The 19053-nt window shown below is 42.5% G+C and overlaps 2 protein-coding genes across 2 annotated transcripts; both read left to right on the top strand.

The window, feature by feature from the left end:
- Positions 1 to 423: 423 nt before the first annotated feature.
- Positions 424 to 3530, top strand: LOC138236463 (uncharacterized). The gene is made up of 3 exons (XM_069186805.1): positions 424 to 496; positions 2577 to 3285; positions 3515 to 3530. Exons 2-3 carry the CDS (start codon positions 2612 to 2614, stop codon positions 3528 to 3530), a joined length of 690 nt encoding a protein of 229 aa, XP_069042906.1. The 5' UTR covers positions 424 to 496; positions 2577 to 2611.
- Positions 3516 to 4822, top strand: LOC138236462 (zinc finger C2HC domain-containing protein 1B-like). Its single transcript, XM_069186804.1, has 2 exons — positions 3516 to 4105; positions 4509 to 4822. The coding sequence occupies exons 1-2, from the start codon at positions 3539 to 3541 to the stop codon at positions 4755 to 4757; spliced, it is 816 nt and encodes a 271-aa protein (XP_069042905.1). The 5' UTR covers positions 3516 to 3538; the 3' UTR covers positions 4758 to 4822.
- Positions 4823 to 19053: the final 14231 nt, after the last annotated feature.

Below are 19053 nucleotides of genomic sequence, written 5' to 3'. Positions count from 1 at the left end.
ACTTTTTACCCCCCATATCAGTCTGCAGTTGCACAGTGGTCTGTGGACACCCTCCTTGCTCTGTCGTAAAACAGGAAATAAAAAGCAACTGGTTTTGACTTTAATGCACTGAGACTGTGGAACTCACAGAACTCTCTTGTCAGAAAGGCAGCTTCTAACAGCTTTTAAGTGAAGACTAAGAACACTTTTCTATTTTATTAAAATAGATTATATATGTTTTGTTTAAATATATGTTATAAATGTTAAAACGACAGCTCGTATAAGCTTGTATTTTTACCTTTCGATCATTTTTATAATTGCTTTGAGTTGCTTTTACCATGATAAACAGTACAAAATATGAGGTGTTGAACTTGTCAAAATTTTTAAAGCGCTTTATGACGTAAAGTGTGATGACAGTCCTTGGCGGTCTATGTAACAATTCTTCTTGAAGTAGGTCATCGGGCCAACAGTATATAAACATTACAGCTCAAGTGCTTTTGTATCTGAACGCTTTTAGGTAAGTAATTTAGCAGCTTTGGTATTAATCGTGATTTTAATGGCAAATTCAATTGCAGGTAAAAAAAAAATGGCAGATAACTTTCTTTCTAGCTTCGTGAAGCGGTCGCGCTATATTATACATATATACCATAATAAGAAACATAATATGTACAGTAGAATTTTTCACTTTAAGCTGGCATTATCCAGAACCGGGTCAGTGCCCGGACCCGGACCGTGCAGTGTGGTCCGTCGGCCTTCTAAAGATGTTTAGGAGATCGAGGCGCCCTTGGATTTGATTAGAAACTTGCATAATTTCTTAACTTGACCCCATTATCCTAAAAAAAAACGGCCAGGCCCAGACCAAAGCATGAAGGCTGCGAGGATCGGGGGACTCTCATTTTTGGTCACAGCGTACAGTAGTAGATCAGTAACCTCTGTTTATCGTGATAACCTTTAATTATTTTCCAGTACTTTTTTAAATGATAAAACACATTGTCTCGCCAGTTTTGCTAAAGATACGGTTTTAGTGTTTACGCATAAATTTGTAAGCCGTAGGTTCAAATCTCGTGTTCTTATTTGCCGCATTTTCATCGTAAGAGAGGCGCTCGTTTGCGATTTACGCGCTGAATATTGTAAGCAGAGGAGCCTTAAGGCACAGCCTCGCCTTAACACCATCGTTTGCATTGTCATTGTCATCCAGAACAGCAGTCGTAAGAAAATGAATCTGTGGCGGCTCCGAACATTAAAAAAACTATATCTAGACTGCAAATACATCCCAATCTTACTATCAACACGTTTTAAGAGCGCTCTCCTTTCCACCGGTATACAAGCTAAGAGAGAAATGTTGGAAATCCCATCTGAAGTAGCCCTCGTCTCAGCTTCGGAGCTGTGAGCGATGGGGATCATATTTAAAAGGGGTACAGTTACTTTGAAAATGTGTATGTGATACTTAAATTTAAATAAAATAAAAAGATAAATTATATAACACAGACTGCTATCAATGTCCATGTGTTTAAGACGTATGAATCGGTTTTAAAACAGGCACACCCCTTTACTTCTCACAAATCCAACTGGAGTCTCAGTCCGTCGTCGCGATGAATTAGGAACACAGATGTAGGCTAAGTGATTGCAATTTACTTATTTAAAAGAACCACTTCAAATCAAAAGGGAGACATTTTGTAATGGTAGTTATCGTATTATACAGTATACGTAATTGAAGATATACAGTACATAAAGGGTATGAAAAGGTGTGAGCTTTTTCTGTATATTTAATATTTTATCTGACCCATTTGTAGAAACCGCCTACTCAGATTTAGTTAAGTGGTCTGCCACCATAAAGACAGAAAAATATAATGACACCCTGTTACATTAACTGTAAAATAAACGCCGTAACTGCGGCCATATGAAAATTTGGATAAAGATTATACAAACATCCTAAGGAGCTCTATGACATATGAGCGTTGTAATAATGGTTGGTGACCTGACGTAACAGTGCTCCCTGAATTACGTGATCTGTATATACCCAAATACAGATATATCACATAGGGAGATGCAGTCAAACATTGCATTGCTATCGTCGTGGTGAACTATTTCTCCTCTGTTTGAGACTTGTTTGGTAAGTGTCATCAAATATGCTTGTCAATTTGTAGCGAATTCGATATACTGTATCATAATCCTTCAGCTATCTATAATGTAGTGAAACGGCTAATTAATATTGATAAATTCCCTTATTCACAGTGACTTTTGCTCAAACCCCTGTTGCATAATGGGTTAATTTTATATAAAAAAACATTTATATCATAGATATAATACAAGCTTTGAAATGAAATCGTACATTTCCAGGTTTCAGTTAAACATTTTTAAAAAAGCTCATGACTTTAAGCATTCTGAACATTGAGAATGTTATTTGGGAAACAAATGTTTATTATAATGTTTATGTTTAGGATCTGTCTCCTACTGAGTCAGCATGCAGCATTCAACACCATTAGGTTTAATATTAAAAAGTTGTGTATTTCCTGAATTGTTTTTTTGATTCTTTTCTATTAGACCATACTAGACTGTGCAGGATATTATTTATTTGCCATTTTTGCTTTTTCCAGATACCTGGGAAACAAAGCTCATATCTCATTTGCCAATGGAGCCCAGTCCTAAGCCTGGTGCTCTGTCCCCCTCCCCGAAGGACACAGACTCGAATCGACCCGCGCCCTTAAGGCGACAGGATCTGATCTCCACGTACTGCCCGTCTCCCAAGATACAGCTTCTGAAGGACACCTTCCAAGAGAAACTGATGCAGGAAAAGGAGAAAAAAATGATCGCCATGTACAATCGGCGGCAGGAAGCAGCTCTACAGAAGATGAGAAAATCTTTCCAATATGTCAAATACGCTGCGGAGAAGAAGACGGGGAACAGCTATCGCTTCCAAGCCCAACAGGGCCCCGAGAAGAACATTGTGGGGTATGATCGGTCTTACCCCCTGAAGCCTATGGGTAACAGGAAAGTCTCCGGCCCTGGTGAGGTTCGGGCTGTGGACCGCCCGGAAGCACAGAGTGATTCCTTGTTTGCCCCCACCCCCCCTCAGGATGGTCATGAGAGGCCCCGCGAGAGGCCGGACAGGAGGGGCTCAAGACTACGCAAACCTAAGGACAGGACTGTCCTCCCCATGGTGGCGACCCCTCCAGGGCAATGCCCTTCTCATGCCAATGGGAAGGAGCACTTTCAGTTGCAAGAGGAGGTACAAAAAGTGGCTGAGGCAGAGGCCGCGCTGAAGGAGGAGCATCGCCAGAGGGAGGCCAGCCTGCAGGATGAGATGCGCCAGAAGGAGGCCATGATGAAGGACGAGATTCGCCAGAAGGAGGCCATGATGCAGGCGAAGCTCTTCAGACCTCAGGAGGAGCTGAGGATGGTTCAGAGAGAGATGGAAGACTCCAGAGAGGTGGCCGGAAGGGAAAATAGAGGACTCCTGACCCGAAGGAAGACACTCCAGGCGAGGCAGAGCGAGCTTGGCCCCAGAGGACTGTGGGCCAAACACCGCTCTAAGGCCGTGCCTCTTCTGACCTGCAGAATGGAGAAGCAAAAAGCCTTCACTCCAAGGAAAGCCCTTCCTTTCAGAGGAGACAACCTTGATTATGCTTCTCCAATGGAAGATGGCGGATGCGCAGAATCGCACTTTCCCTCTGCGCTTTCCCATCAGGAGAGACGTCAAGTGAGCCCTTGCAGCCGTGGGCTAGAAGACGTCCCCTGTGGAAGGACAAAGTATCTCAAGAAAGCAAGGCTCCCTGAAAGCGACGTGTCAGCGGCACAGGCCGCGCAGGCCCACTTCAGAAATAACACCGCATGTCTGGATGAACAAACTCTGTCAGTGGAAAACAGATATTTGTCCCCTACAAGTCTGATGTGCCCTACCGCTGAGCAATTTCCATATGAGAATAGCCAGAGTGGAAACCCTCAGCTGGTGCCCTGTGAACTGTGTCACAGGAAGTTTGCTGTAGAGAGGTTGGAGAAACACAGCAAGATCTGCAAGAAGTTTCAGAATTCAAAGAGGAAGGTTTTTGACTCTTTCAAGCACAGGGCCAAGGGAACAGAACTGGAGACATACATCCATAAGAAGAAGGTTAAACCGCCAATCGTGGTAAGGGCTATCCTTAAACTCTTTCCAAGCTTCCGTTGTTTTCTCCTAGAGTCAGACTCAGCTTATAAATCAATGTAAACAATAAATAAGTGTTTAATGAAGTACTCTTCTGAAAAACTGCCGCAATGGCACATTTGTAAGACAGAATAAATGGATCTTAGTGACTTCTGAATTCTGTTGTAAGAATCTACATGAGATATCAAGCAAATAGCACTCACAGGAAACAAAACCATAACTAAATTGTACTCTCTACCCAATGACCTGAAAGGTAGCCCCAGAAAGCTAAGTTATTACTGTATTGATATTTTCTTGCCTTGTGAATGGTTTGTGACCAGACTGTGTACGCAGTGCTAGTCTGGACTTTTTCTGGAAGCTGTTTATTGGTTTCATTTCCTGTTCCCAGCTGAGAAAGAACAACTGGAGGCAGAAGCACGAGGATTTCATTCGGAGCATCAAACAGGCCAGGGAGGTGCAGCAGGTGATCACGCAAGGAGGGAAGGTTGTGAACCTGCCCCAGCCCCCCGCGAATCCAAACCCCGACTACGTGCCCTGCCCTCACTGCGGCCGGCGCTTTGCCCCTAGGCCGGCACAGAGGCACATCCCCAAGTGTCAGCACATCAGGAGCAGCCCTCCTCCTCCTCCTCGCAGATGAAAACTGATATGAAGAAGAGTAAAAGAGTCATGATCTTGGCTCACGACTCACGTCCTGCTTTTTCTTTTAAGAAATATATTTAGCACGGTTCATCTGTATGATGATAAAAAAAATGTTACCTTGTTTTAATAAAATGATTTTTTTTTTGGTGGACTGGTGTTTGCGTAACTGTGGTTATTTCAGTTTTTTTCCCTTGCGAAAATGGGTGTCGACCGTGAAAATAAATTTCAAGCTGTTCTTATCATTCATACACCTTGACCTCCTAAAAATAATTTTTCAACCTGGAACGTACAATTAGCAGGCAATAGAACAGGTCACATTGGCCTTGGAACCATCAAAAAGTAGTATTCACACATTCTCGGCATCAATTTTCCTTAAAAACAACTGAAAAAGCAAGGTAAAGAGTGATTGATTTTTTTAATGAAAGTTATTTGATTTAATTTATTTAATTTTCATAATATTTGAAATATGTTGGGATTAATGTGACTCAATATTATCTGCAGCTCTTACACTCCAGGCACCTGATAAAGTGGAACGCAGTGTCTTTGCCTTACATGGCGCTCAGCTCTTCCTCAATCCCAGCAGAAGCAGCAGCCTCCGGGTCCTGCCTCATGCACAGCTTAAAATGCAACACCGAGTAATACAACAAACAACAGGGAAAACCATTCACGATCAGACGCATCCGTTGATTGCTGGCTCTCAGTAAAGGGACATTGCTGTGGTCCACGCATGAATCTGTTTTCTAAGTGCCTTATCCAATACAGTGTTGAGGCCAGTTTTCCCAGAAGCCAATTAAAGGGGAACACACAATAACTTGTAAAACCTCCAATTTACATCACAAAATAGACTACATTTCAAGGTTAAAGAATTACCATGTTCTGCGATTCAGAACGAGGCAGCAAAACTTCCTGTAATCTGATGTGGCCCTGTGACATTGTAAAGGAGCAGGCTTGTGAATACATCTCGTTTAATCCAATGGCAATATTGCTCTCAACTTTTTTACGTTTTTGCCAATAAATAATATTACATTGTTAACTCTGCATAAAGAACCTTGGAATGGAACGTTTTTTGCAGTGAAATGTTTGCTGCATAACCTATACCTTTTCTCTCCTACATCACATTGCATTAGTCATTACAGTGATTAGTGAGCAGGAAGGGCTGCATCACATCGCAATTTGTGTGGAACTTGAATGCGAATTTGTTACAACATGGCGTAACTTACAGTACTTTCACAAAGTTCATGATTTTGTGCTCAATTTTGAGTTTGTAAAGTTTTTTCTATAATGTCAATGATTTTATTTTGTGACTGAAATTAAATAATTTTGTGTCTGCAAAATTGGGACTGTAGTTCCACCTTAACCTACTAGTACTGTATGTCTTTGGACTGTGGGAAGAAACTGGAGCACCTGGAAGAAATCCACACAAATGAAGGGAGAACATACAATTCCATCCAGACTGCACCCCAGGAATTGAACCCAGGACCCCAGCTCTGTGAACCACAGTGCCACCTCATTGCTATAGTCACTATAATTAATGTCAAAACACATTTGCAAATGAGCAGCCTGGGATCCTAAAGGATAAAGACAAGGATCCAAACAAAGCACTTTCCCAAAGCTTGGCTTTGTACAGTATATCATACAGGGCCTGATGCAGAAGGCAGATAATCTAAGTCCATGCAATAATTGCTAAGGGAAAGTGACTTTGTGTTTTTGGAGGGAAGTCACTCAACATGGAGCTGTGTTAGTGAAATGATTGTTCTGATGTACGGCTGATGTCCAAACACTGAAAACATGATTGTGTATGCAATCGCACTCCCGAGCTCCATTGGGTATGGTTAAAATAACATTCAAAGTGTGTGTACTTGATGAAAGTGTAACACGCATTTGGAGGAGTTATTCAGGATTTTCTTTCATTCAACTATTTCAAGACCTATTATTTTCAGATGTAGTATACGTGAATAATGAAAGGCCTTCATATTACACAATGAAGGAATGACTTTGCAGGTGTGAAGAATAAAAGATTAATTCAGCTCTCTTTGGGGAGTTTCACAATGGCCCTCCTTATAGAAATGTGGGTTTGATTAAAGGAGTGAAGAAAAAGCACTGAATAATATTTGCTTCTGTAAACGTAATCATCTCAAAATATGGTTGAAGAAATGAAAGAAATTGAAGAAGGTTAAACATAGTCCAAAATGTATAAGGTCAATTTAAGTACAACCAGAATTCTAGTGTTTATGCAATGCATCTGTGGGTTGATATGAAATATGGCCGTACTGCATTTCGAACAAGTTGTAAGGGATTTAGCCAGGAGAGGTATTCTCATTCACTCAGTAAGGTCTTTATTCATTTTGCACTATGGGAAAAAGCCATCACCAGTCTGCGCAGAGAATTGAAAGCTGATTCAAAAGCAAGCAGGGAGACCCCTTGTTTTATATCTTTTTTAAGCTGATGCAACACTTCAAGGACAGGCAAAGCAGTCATTTTCCATTCCTTATAGGTTTTTGCTTTAAGCAAAGAAGAGCAGTTATTCAAATGGTTTCTCACACTCCCTTCTTCAAGCAGCCGAGATAAACAGTATTAAAACATCCTGTGCCCTTGACAAGTTGGGTGCTATCACACTTTGTTCTAAGTATCCAGCTGCTTCTGCAGCACAGCTCTGTCCGTAAACAACATAGAATAAAACACTTTTTCTCAGTAACTTTTCATTACATTCCCTCCTTTTTATCCTTAAATGTGTTCATACCACAGAGTCCTCATAGGGGTCACCCTAGTCAGACAACAGCACAACAGCAAAAACACTACAACAGGCATGAATAGCTTTAAGAAAAACAGTCCCCAAGACCCAAAAAATGATTTTAACCATGAAAAGAAGGGGAACTCATTGCCAATGCCCTGTTCTTGATTTACCCTGTTCTTAAGTTCTTTCAGCCGGTGTATTGCGAGGGTGAGGTGACCATGGTCATCATCACTAGCAGGGATATACAGATGCAGCCATTCAAAACAAGCGGGCGATACCGCATTATTTTGCGGTGTGCTTATCGCGGTGTAACACAAGTTACCATATTAATACCGTGTATTCTCGCATAGTACCGCATAATACCACATGTTCTAATGAATGACCTTGGACAAGCTGTAAACTCAAAGTATTGCCCTGGTCCACATTCTTTTTTTCATTGACCGTCTTTGTAAAAGTAACACCACAGCATTCGTTGATCCAATCACGCATTTGTTTCCAATCATGCAAAGTACAGTCATTTTTGAGAATCTCCAATTCACCATGCCTTTTGCATGCTCATAAGAGATATTGATTTAGGAACATAAACATATTACTGTATGCAAACTGTACTGTATACAGTATGTATATGTATATTTAATGTCTTTACTGTGCCCGTTTAAGTATTAAATATTTATATGGAATTTTACCATTGAAGGGAAATCTTAGTAGCTGAGCATAAAAAGAATAGGAGCATAACGCGTGTGAAGGCCATAAACGATATTAATTTTGGAACATAAACATAAAGTATTACAGTATGTAAACTGTATATGACTGGTCTCGGTACAAAAATACACACCAGTATTCCATTTCTCCCTAAACAATATTAAGCATCGAAGTCTTTAACTAACATGTGAAATAACGTGTGTATAAAAAGTGGTAGTTTTAAGCTTTTCTGCAAATACGCTCAATACAGGAGCAAACAAGCATACTTTTAGAATTTGATTAATAGGGAATATAATATGGAATCGCATATCTAAAGAAATTAATAATGATATAATTCTATTCATGTGCTGAACTTGTAAGTGAGAGGTTGGCTGTTCAAATCCAGCCTGTCCCATGACTTTTCTTTTAACAAGCATTTCTTTGAAAAAATAAAATAGCAATATTATGGACAATTAATTGATTTTTTATATTTCTAAATATCACAACACGTTCGAATCTAAGTCATTTTTTAATAACAATGAATAGTCACCACGCATGCTTACACAGCTCCCTGGGTAAAGTATCACAAAGTCTTAGAGAACTTAACATTTTTATTATCAACAAATTGTAAATACGCTGTTTACATTGGGGTTATTAATATTTCACTTGAGTGTATGGGGGATTGTCAGCAGACCCCCCCCCCTCTTAGACTGCGCAAACAATTTTTTTAATTTTTAGAAAGAAATGGCGGCTGTATGCTTTACAATATAAACATTTACTGTCAAACTTTAAATCAACAATTGATTTAAAGATGATCTGTCAAAGTGCAATGGAAAACAATATTGTTTTTGTTTTTGTTGTTTTTATCCCGTAAGGCGCTTTGAGAAGCCACCTTTAAAGGCGCTATATAAAGGCACTGATTCCTATGGAATGTGTATTCTTTCTTCTTTTTTTCAGCATGGAATAAACCTATTACGTGATTTTAAGGTTTGTGTGAGAAGCCAGGGTATCAGCTTGTTCTCCCCACCGCCTCTCTCTGTGTACAGTAGAGCCTCCTGTCCTGACTGGTGGAGCTCATACAACTGTGTCTGGAGAGGATCCATGGTATCAGGGTCAACCCCATGGCTATGCAGCTTGTTTCCCCCCCTGCACCTCTCTGTGTACAGTAGAGCCTCCTGTCTTGACTGGTGGAGCTAATTCAGCTGTATCTGGAGAGGATCAAGCGGGGTATCAGCTTCAAACCCATGGCTGGGCAGCTTGCTCCCCCCTCCTGCCCCCCTCTGTGTACAGTAGAGCATTCTCTCATGACTGGTGGAGCTCATACAGCTGTGTCTCGAGAGGATCCAGGGTATCTGCTTCAACCCCATGGCTGGGTAGCTTGTTCCCCCCTCCCGCCCCTCTCTGTGTACAGCAGAGCCTCCTGTCTTGACTGGTGGAGCTCATACAGCTGTATCTGGAGAGTGTCCAGGGTATCAGCTTCAACCCCACGGCTGGCAACTTGTTCCCCTCTACCACCCCTCTGTGCGAACAGTAGAGCCTCCTGTCCTGACTGGTGGAGCTCATACAGCTGTATCTGGAGAGGGAGGGAGAGAGGGGTGCGGAACCAGGGAACTATTTACATGGAAAACGGGCGATCTCCCCAGCCCGTATGCCCCTTTCACTGTGTGGCAGCTGCAATAGTCAGCGGCCTACCTAAACCCCGCCCTGACCACTCCTGTCCTGCCCCTCACCGCGCACCCCAGCCGGGTGTTCTTCAGCCGCCCCCCAGGGCGAAAGTGCTACAATGCTAAAAATAAGATACACTCTGCAGACATTCACAACAGCGACTGTCAGAAGATAGGACACAGCAACTCAGACACCCATTGAATGGAAAGGGACACTTTAATGTTCTGTGCGGGTGGTACAGCACCCCACCGCGCCCGCGCGCCAGCAAAGAGAGAGATACACACCAGTTTTCATTGTCAAAAAGTAATTGTTTTTTACTTTTGTACAATTTGTTTTACATTTCTCTTGTTTAACAGGAATGTTTTGTTTCTGGACAGACTGTTAAACTAGGGGAAAGAGTGCCTATGAAAGACGGGTTCCTGGAGACATTAGAAGCTTGCCACACCCGGACTGTTACACCAACGCATTAGCAAGTTAAAGCTATCCCATTGAGGAGCTGGGCGCAATAATTGTTTTGTTCCTTGATTTTCTGATCTGCAAGGCCATTTGAATTCTGTCTGGCATTGCCAGATTGTGAAAAAATAAAAGTATTTAAATCATAAGATACAATCTACAGACATTCACAACATATACATATCTTAAAACATTTACATATCTTGTTAAATTATTACTTTAAATATGTACTTTAAGTTACTGAAACAGCCAGTTAATAAAATCGTTGCAATTTTGTTCTTGTTTGGAGGTGGGGATATTCTGACAACAATTGGTTTAAAGACAATCGGTCAAAGTGAAATGAAATACAATATTACGCTGGGTAAACGTTCCGAGGTCAAATTCTCCCGTGATGGGGGTACCTTTAAAGGTCTAAGCCGGAAACCATCATTATGTCTCATTTTTGATTCTCTCTTCCAAACGAGAACAAAATTGCGACAATTTTATTAGCGGGCTGTTTCAGTAACTCAAAGTATTTATTTAAAGTAATAATTTAACAATAAATCCCGCACCCAGCAGAAGAATCCTACTCCGTTGGGCTGCTGAGCAAGGCCCTTAACCCCAACTGCTCCAGGGGCGCTGTACAATGGCTGACCCTGTACTCTGACCACAGGCTCTCTCCCTATCTCTTTCATCTGTGTGTCTGTGTATCTCATGGAGAGCAAGCTGGGGTATGCGAAAAGATAATTACTAATGCAAGAAATTGTAAAGGGTTAATAAAGTAATGTTGTTGTATATCTAAGCAAGTGTTCCTGCATCCCTCTTCTGCACTATAGGCATGGCTTTTATTCTGTTTGCTCCATTTCTAAAACTTTTTGCTCATGTGCATTTTTGTATTTTTTTACACCTCTAGCACTTTAACGTCCTGAATTTTCATTTGCCTTAATTTGTAGAATGAATTTGAGTTTTAGCCTTAAAAATCTTAATTTTTCACTATCTTTTGTTTCTTGTCCTACAAGTGTTATTATTGATCACCATGACTTCATTCAGCCTTTCCTGAACGTCTATGACAGGCAGAGAGAGTGCTGTTTCTGGTGCGATCTTTTGCAGCTGACATTTCACTGTTTTAAACGAACAAGAAATTAGATTGCTCATAAATCACTTATTCTATATAAATACAGCGTAATTGCCCTCCGAAAATCCTCTTTTTCTTGTTCGTTTTAGAGACCTTGATCGAAACTGATTTTAGATGTCAGAAAGGATTTATTTTCTCTGTATTTCCTACATTGCTTTGTCGAGATTTTAACTTTATATTTAGGCTCATATTTCAACTATAAATCGTAAACTAATTAATAGCAGTAAATACTGATGTTTTGCTCCCTCTTACCACAAAAATATATATGTTTTGTAGCTGGGATGAACTTTATTTCGTACGCGTAGCTACTGCGATTTGGACACGAAGCGGTTAAAGATGGCGGCAAATCAGGCACCCAGAGAGGGGGGGGGGCGTCTTCTCGCCTCCATAACTAAAATGCCAAATAGGAGTGGCTTAAGCGACATACACAGTCGTGTAACTGACAGTTTGAGGTAGCCTATCGTGTAAATTTCGCTTTGTTGCTGATAGGTTAAGCTTTCGAAACTCTGCCCCAAATTCATGTGACTGATTTTTCGCCCTGTTTCGTTGGTTAAACGCAATGATCACAAGCACCACCATGGTAACTGGGATGTGTAGTTTTTAATTCCGTTTGAATTATAACTGTACGTACTGTCTTCATATTTGGCCAGGGCTTTAAAGAGAAGGCGCGCCAAAAAATGTCGGTGCCGTCGTCTCCGCTTTAAAGGTACAACCGTGCTGGAAGAATTTGACCTCGGAAGTTTGCCCAGCGCACTTCAAGTACTGCACCTTCTCACACGTGTAGCCAGCTGCGTTGAGCCGTGGTTATATGATGTCATCTTTTATTTTATTATTTTATTTTGTGAACTTCCCCCAGATGAGTTCCGTTTTTCTGTATGGAGTTGGCTTTGCGACAGCCCTTGGGGTTTGTGAAGGTGCCCCTGGGGTCACAGGCGGCTCGTTTCTCTGGGGACCCTCAGACGCGCTGTGGCCGCCAGTCGGGTGAGACGCCAGCGGCATTTTTAATTTTATTTTCATTACAGATTCGTGTGGCGACATTATATATATATATTATTTCTGTAGTGGTACAGTTGTGTGCCAGATGAATCGCGGTAATGCACGAAGGTGATGTTTAATGCCTCACACGGTGTTGACCCACATGTTGTGTTTTGCTGAGCAGGAGAGAGAGAGACATTCAGCGTGTGTGACGCCAACGGGTTTTCTGTTCTAGAGGCTCTGTCATCCGTTGTGTTATAATTGTTTTCTTTCTTATTTAGTATTTCAGGTGTGTCGATTTTATGAACCAAATGTGAACGTACAACACGGGAAAAGGTGCATTGTAGAGTAAGATAACGGATATCGGCTTGTATCGTGGAGAGGACGTATAATGTGCTGAAAGATGGGAAGAGAAAGGGGCGATTTCTGCGCGCATTCTAATCATTGTGATTGATTTGATATTGATCTGATATGTGTGGTCATGTGAATGTACATAGATGGTGGGTATGGTGTTAATAATATATGATATGATATAATTACTTGTATATATCATCTATCATTCTTTCTATTTTTATATATGGTAATCCTTCTAGATATTATGATTCTGTTTCCCGAAAGCGTCGTAGCGCTAAGAACATCGTAAACTCGCTCTTAAGCTCGATCGTTAATTGACGAGTGTTTCCCAAAACCCATCGTAACTGAAGTAGCACGTTAAATCCTTCGTCATCTACGTGCTCCCCGACCCGCTCGTTCATCACTAAGTGCTTCTTAAACTGGCCTCCTCCTGCCCACCCTGAGCGCCAGAGATCGCCAGACAGAGCACAGTCACTTCACGGCAGGGGCATCCTCTGGGAATACAGGACACTAAGAGTTTATATGAAGGACTTTGATATTGTGTTGTACTGTGTCAGAGGAAATTCGAAAAAAGAACATTTATTTATACAGTGATGAATTTATGAGTCATCTTGGGTATATTTCACATTCATTTTTATACTTGACTAGATGATATTATTTTCAGTATGAAGTGCAGCAATGCATTATTTTAGTGAAATCATTGGGCCTAACATGTATTTATAATGTAGCGCCACGCAGGGCGCTTTAGTCATGCGCACGCAAGGCGGGCTGAGAACAGCACCTGGGTTCTACCGGACTGTATAGCGGGACGGAGGCTGGGATACAGTCTCTTCCCTTCAGGTGTGTGTGTGTGTGTGTTAGTGAAGGTGCAGCGCTGTAACCCCTGTCCCTGTGTGTGTACCTTTCCCGATTCGAGTTAATAAATGTGTTGTTCAGCCCCAGTCCTGAGTCCCACGCCTGCTCCCTTCCGTACCCAAACCCGCGGTCGATAGCGCGTAGTTCCAACACCGTTTGATGTTCTGTCGTGATTGTTGACGGTAAAGCTTAGATCTACTTGTTTTTAAATTTGATTATAGGTCCTGTATTTGTTGAGTGACACATGCCAAGCTTAGTAGTTAATGTTTCCATTGAGTTCCAGTACACCCAATAACTCTAAATAACAGTTTTTTCTCATGAAATATTGATTCTTAACTATGGCAGCGCGCCAAAAAATATTGCTTTAAATCAAGGACGTCGTGCGGGACGCATACACTGTCCACGCAGTTAATCTTGGTTTTCTTTTACCGCATGTCAGTCATTTCTTTTCTTTTCTCTTAGAAACAATAAGGTCCCTTTTTGTGCCTATCTATATGCTTTTGCTTAAACTATGATGTCAAGTTTACTTCATATTCCTTTTCACAACTTTATTTCTGGCAGGTGTGTGATGCAGTGGTGGCCTTGCACGGTGAGGTGCGCTGGCAGCTGTGTGACGCAGTTGTGGCCTGGCACGGTGAGGTGCGCTGACAGCTGTGTGACTCAGTGGTGGCCTTGCACGGTCAGGTGTACTGGCAGTTGTATGATGAAGTGGTGGCCGGGCACGGTGACGTGTGCTGGCAGCTGTGTGACGCAGTGGTGGCTGGGCACGGTGAGGTGCGCTGGCAGCTGTGTGACGCAGTGGTGGCTGGGCACGGTGAGGTGCGTTGGCAGATGTGTGACGTAGTGGTGGCCTGGCACGGTGAGGTGCGCTGGTGGCTGTGTGGCGTGACTCAGTGGTGGCCTGGCACGGTGAGGTGCGCTGGTGGCTGTGTGGCGTGACTCAGTGCTGGCGTGGCACGGTGAGGTGCGCTGGTGGCTGTGTGGCGTGACTCAGTGGAGTTGTGCTTTCAGCTGTGTGATGCAGAGGCTGCTAGGCACAGTGAGGTGCACTGGCACTTGTGTGGTTTGACGCAGTGGTGGCCTGGCACTGTGAGGTGCGTTGGCAGATGTGTGACGTAGTGGTGGCCTGGCACGGTGAGGTGCGCTGGCAGCTGTGGCAGAATACGGTGAGGTGTGCTGGCAGCTGTGTGACGCAGTGGTGGCTTGGCACGGTGAGGTGCGCTGGTGGCTGTGTGGCGTGACTCAGTGGCGGCCTGGCACGGTGAGGTGCGCTGGTGGCTGTGTGGTGTGACTCAGTGGCGGCCTGGCACGCTGAGGTGCACTGGCAGCTGTGTGGTGTGACGCAGTGGTGGCCCGGCACGGTGAGGTGTGCTGGCAGATGTGTGGTGTGACTCTGTGGGTGCCTGGCATGGTGAGGTGTGCTGGCAGCTGTGTGGTGTGACGCAGTGGTGGCCTGGCATGGTGAGGTGCACTGGCAGCTGTGTGGTGTGACACAGTGGTGTCCTGGCACGGTGAGTTGTGCTTTCAGCTGTGTGATGCAGAGGCTGCTAGGCACAGTGAGGTGCATTGGCACTTGTGTGGTTTGACGCAGTGGTGGTCTGGCACTGTGAGGTGTGCTGGCAGCTGTGTGACGCAGTGGTGGCCTGGCACGGTGAGGTGCGCTGGCAGCTGTGTGACGCAGTGGTGGCTGGGCACGGTGAGGTGCGTTGGCAGATGTGTGACGTAGTGGTGGCCTGGCACGGTGAGGTGCGCTGGCAGCTGTGGCAGAATACGGTGAGGTGCGCTGGCAGCTGCGTGATGCAGCTGTGGCCATGCTCGGTGAGGTGTGCTGGCAGCTGTGTGACGCAGTGGTGGCTTGGCACGGTGAGGTGCACTGGCGGCTGTGTGGTGTGACGCAGTGGTGGCCTGGCATGGTGAGGTGTGCTGGCAGCTGTGCGACTCAGTGGTGGCCTTGCACGGTCAGGTGTACTGGCAGTTGTATGATGAAGTGGTGGCCGGGCACGGTGAGGTGCACTGGCACCTGTGTGACGCAGTGGTGGTCTGGTACGGTGCGCTGCCACCTGTGTGGTGTGATTCAGTAGTGGCTGGGAACTTTGAGGTGCGCTTGCAGCTGTGTGATGCAGTGGTGGCTGGGCATGGTGAGGTGCGCTGGCAGCTGTGTGACGCAGTGGTGGCCTGGCATGGTGAGGTGCGCTGGCAGCTGTGTGACGCAGTGGTGGCCTGGCACGGTGAGGTGCGCTGGCAGCTGTGTGACGCAGTGGTGGCCTGGTACGGTGAGGTGCGCTGGCAGTTGTGTGATGCAGTGGTGGCCGGGCACAGTGAGGTGCACTTGCAGCTGTGTGGTGTGACGCAGTGGTGTTCATCAGGCACAAGTTCATCAGTGGAAAGACCACTGGCATTTTTCCTTCCCCCTACATTCTCAGAGCAGAATCGAATTTAATATTAGCATAATTTATTAAGGGGGTATACGCTTTCTGTAGACACTTTATTTCCTCTTTTTCCATACTCTAAGAAATGATTTGGGAAACCTGTGGGACACTGGAGGTCATTATACATGAGCCTCTTTCTGCACCTTTTAAGCCATTGAAACCTAGTTGCCTTGTTACAAGGTCTAATATTACAGTAGGTGTGGTTTCCGTCTCCTAATTTCTGAGAATGATCAAATTGGAGAATAAGTTGTAGGGAATACCACTCTTGCACTTCTAAGAAAAGACTATCTCAAATGAAACTCACTATAGAAAGACATCTTGTTGAAAAATTCTTTATTTTTTGTCATTTCTAAAGAAAAAACATTCATCAAGTCCTTCACAAATGTTTTGTTTGTGACTTTCTCTGTTGTTCCCTTTCACACTCAACTGAACTATGTGTTATGTCTTGTAAACGTAATCAAACATTTCACTTAGGTGTGTGGGTTAACACAAACCCATATTGTATGAAACATTCAGTTTTTCATTCACGTTTTTTCTAACAATTGCATCCATGCTAGGACTACGGTAAACAACACTTTTTACTAAAGTAAATCAAATTGTTAATTAAACAAGACACATTGTTTTAAATGTATGCAATACGACGACACTAAAAACAACACTGAAACTTTTCATTGAAATACTGGACGAGATTGTGCATATTCAATGGATTTCTCCTGGTGCTTTTTTTCATCAGTCTTTTCATATTCTTGTTCTCTACTCAGGTGTCTCCTGTTCCTTTGGTGATGTCTGCTGTACACACATGGTATCATACACTTGAGCAAAGTGTGATACCACCGTTTGTTCTTCTCCTAAAATAAAGATGAACATTGACAAAAGTCAGAAGCACTCTTTTCTTTGACAGACGAACAAAACAATGCAAGAATAACCATACTCTCTGTTCCTTACTCATTTCTACCTACCTGTTTGACCACTTTGTCTGCTTCAGTCAGGACAGGGTGCTGGGGCTGACTCTGAGCAATCTGAGAAGAGCTCTCTGTGATCTTCTCCCCTACAGTGGCTACATTGTACTCTGTTTGAAATCCAGGTATCGCCTCCGGTAAGTTCCTCGGTCCTTTTTGGGACTTGAAAGGGTAGAATCATTTTGTGACTACATTTCCTTGTCATGCACTGATATGTTCTGGTTTGTGTTCGATTACTGCAGGCGTTCAAGTACTTTCTTTTTGTTCTAGATTGGCAGTGTTTGAGATGGTAGGAACTTGTCATATTCTCAACTCTGAATGCTCTGTAAACATACTATTTTAGCAATTCTTAGAAATCTGAAAGCAGTGTTACCTGTATCATTTTTTGTCTTGGTAGTAGTATTGCAGCTCCAACATCAGCACTTAAATAATGGTTTGTGATGTTACTTGTCCTTGGAGTTAGTATACTCCTGAGAAGTCAAGAGAAATCTTACGTAAGCATTAATTATGTTTCACTTTTGAAAGCAAAGTACGTGTCAAGTACTTTGAAGGCATTTGTTGATACTTTTAAGCACTTTCGTTGATTATTATTATCCTTCAATAAGTTATTACAAGTCCAACATTCTCTACATGATCTCACTCCATATTCAGAATGTGGGAATACAATTGTTTTAAGGAAATGCCACTGAATAGATAGTAGCTGCACTCTACAAAGATGAATTTGCTAATTAATCAGTCAGGGACACAGCTTATACTTCAGTAGTCTTAGATCATGTAATGATGATTATTGTACTTTATAACTAGCAAAATCCCCATATCCTGTTCATTGCCCCTTTTTCAGTTATGTGGATTGACTTATCCCTGAAGTGGTTAATTCTCACCTTGACATCTCATAGAACAACTGAATCTCTACCAAGGGTGAATGTGTCCTTCCTCTTAATGTCTAAAAGAAAAGGTTAAAATTCATTGAAGCAAAATGCAACAACCCAAAATGTTGGGGAGGTCGTTTCCACAGTTATTTCATATGACAGTGCTTGGAGTGAAACTACATGACCATGGTGAAGAAGAAAAAACACTTTACCTTGTTCCTCCTGACTGATGTCCTTATGCGTGTTTTGCACAGTTGAGCGTTTTGTGTCTTGTCGTCTGTGTAGGCAACAGCCCTCTTCCCTGGGATAGAACTAGATGATATTTAGACACGTTAATTTGACTTCTCCATTGCTCACATTGATGTGGATATGATTATAATGCTCTGTTTTGTGGGCTTCCCAAGAAAACAATAAATCCCTTACTACTTGTTCGAAATGCAGTAGCACAGATCCTAACAAATACAAGAAAGAGAATATCATTCCTGTTTTGAAAAAACTTCACTGGTCACCTGTATTATCTAGGATAAATTTGAAAGTTCTTTTACTTGTTTTTAAAGCTTTAAGCGACCTAGCACGTCTGTACCTTACTGAATGTCTGTCTTCATATGTTCCTATACGTGACCTGAGATCTGCACATACTGGCCTACTGCAAATACCACATGTGAAATGCAGAAAGAGTGGAGAGGCTGCTTTTTGTTTTTATGCTTCCAAATTATGAAACTCACTTCCACTTTTTATTAGGCAGCCAAGCTCGGTACATTGTTTTAAAAAACATTTGAAAATGTTGCTTTTAGTTAAAGTGGTTCTTTGTTCTTTCTATTTCTGTTTCTTTTTTTAGTTCTCTTTAATTGTTCTTATTTTATTACGACTTTCCTAATTTTTATTTATTTAATTGACATGTATGTTGCTTTACTGTATTGCTGTATTTTCCTTTACAACTGAAAGTATATCTCTCAATTTTAATATTTTATTTTTACGCTTGGTTTTTAAAGCACCAAAGCACTATTTGTATGAAAGGTGCTCTATAGATAAAGTTTATTATTATTATTTTTAATATTATTATTATACTTTGTTACATTTTTGGTTAGGACAAAGATTCTAGTAGAGGTGGCCTCTTTTACCCCGTTCCAAAAAATTGGAAAACTACCTTCAGAATACACTGACAATGACCATCTACTGTCTCCTCTAACTGTGTATTGTCATCAT

The sequence above is a fragment of the Lepisosteus oculatus genome, unplaced genomic scaffold (assembly GCF_040954835.1).
Source record: "Lepisosteus oculatus isolate fLepOcu1 unplaced genomic scaffold, fLepOcu1.hap2 HAP2_SCAFFOLD_89, whole genome shotgun sequence".
NCBI classification, from domain to species: domain Eukaryota; kingdom Metazoa; phylum Chordata; class Actinopteri; order Semionotiformes; family Lepisosteidae; genus Lepisosteus; species Lepisosteus oculatus.
Note: the sequence above shows the minus strand (reverse complement) of the source record. Positions and strands in the feature narration are given on the sequence as shown.

Coding starts and splice junctions, on each gene's coding strand:
- LOC138236463 (XM_069186805.1), top strand. CDS start 2,612: ATGGAGCCCAGTCCTAAGCCTGGTGCTCTGTCCCCCTCCCCGAAGGAC.
- LOC138236462 (XM_069186804.1), top strand. CDS start 3,539: ATGGAGAAGCAAAAAGCCTTCACTCCAAGGAAAGCCCTTCCTTTCAGA. Junction 4,106..4,508: donor AGGTTAAACCGCCAATCGTG/GTAAGGGCTATC, acceptor TCCTGTTCCCAG/CTGAGAAAGAACAACTGGAG.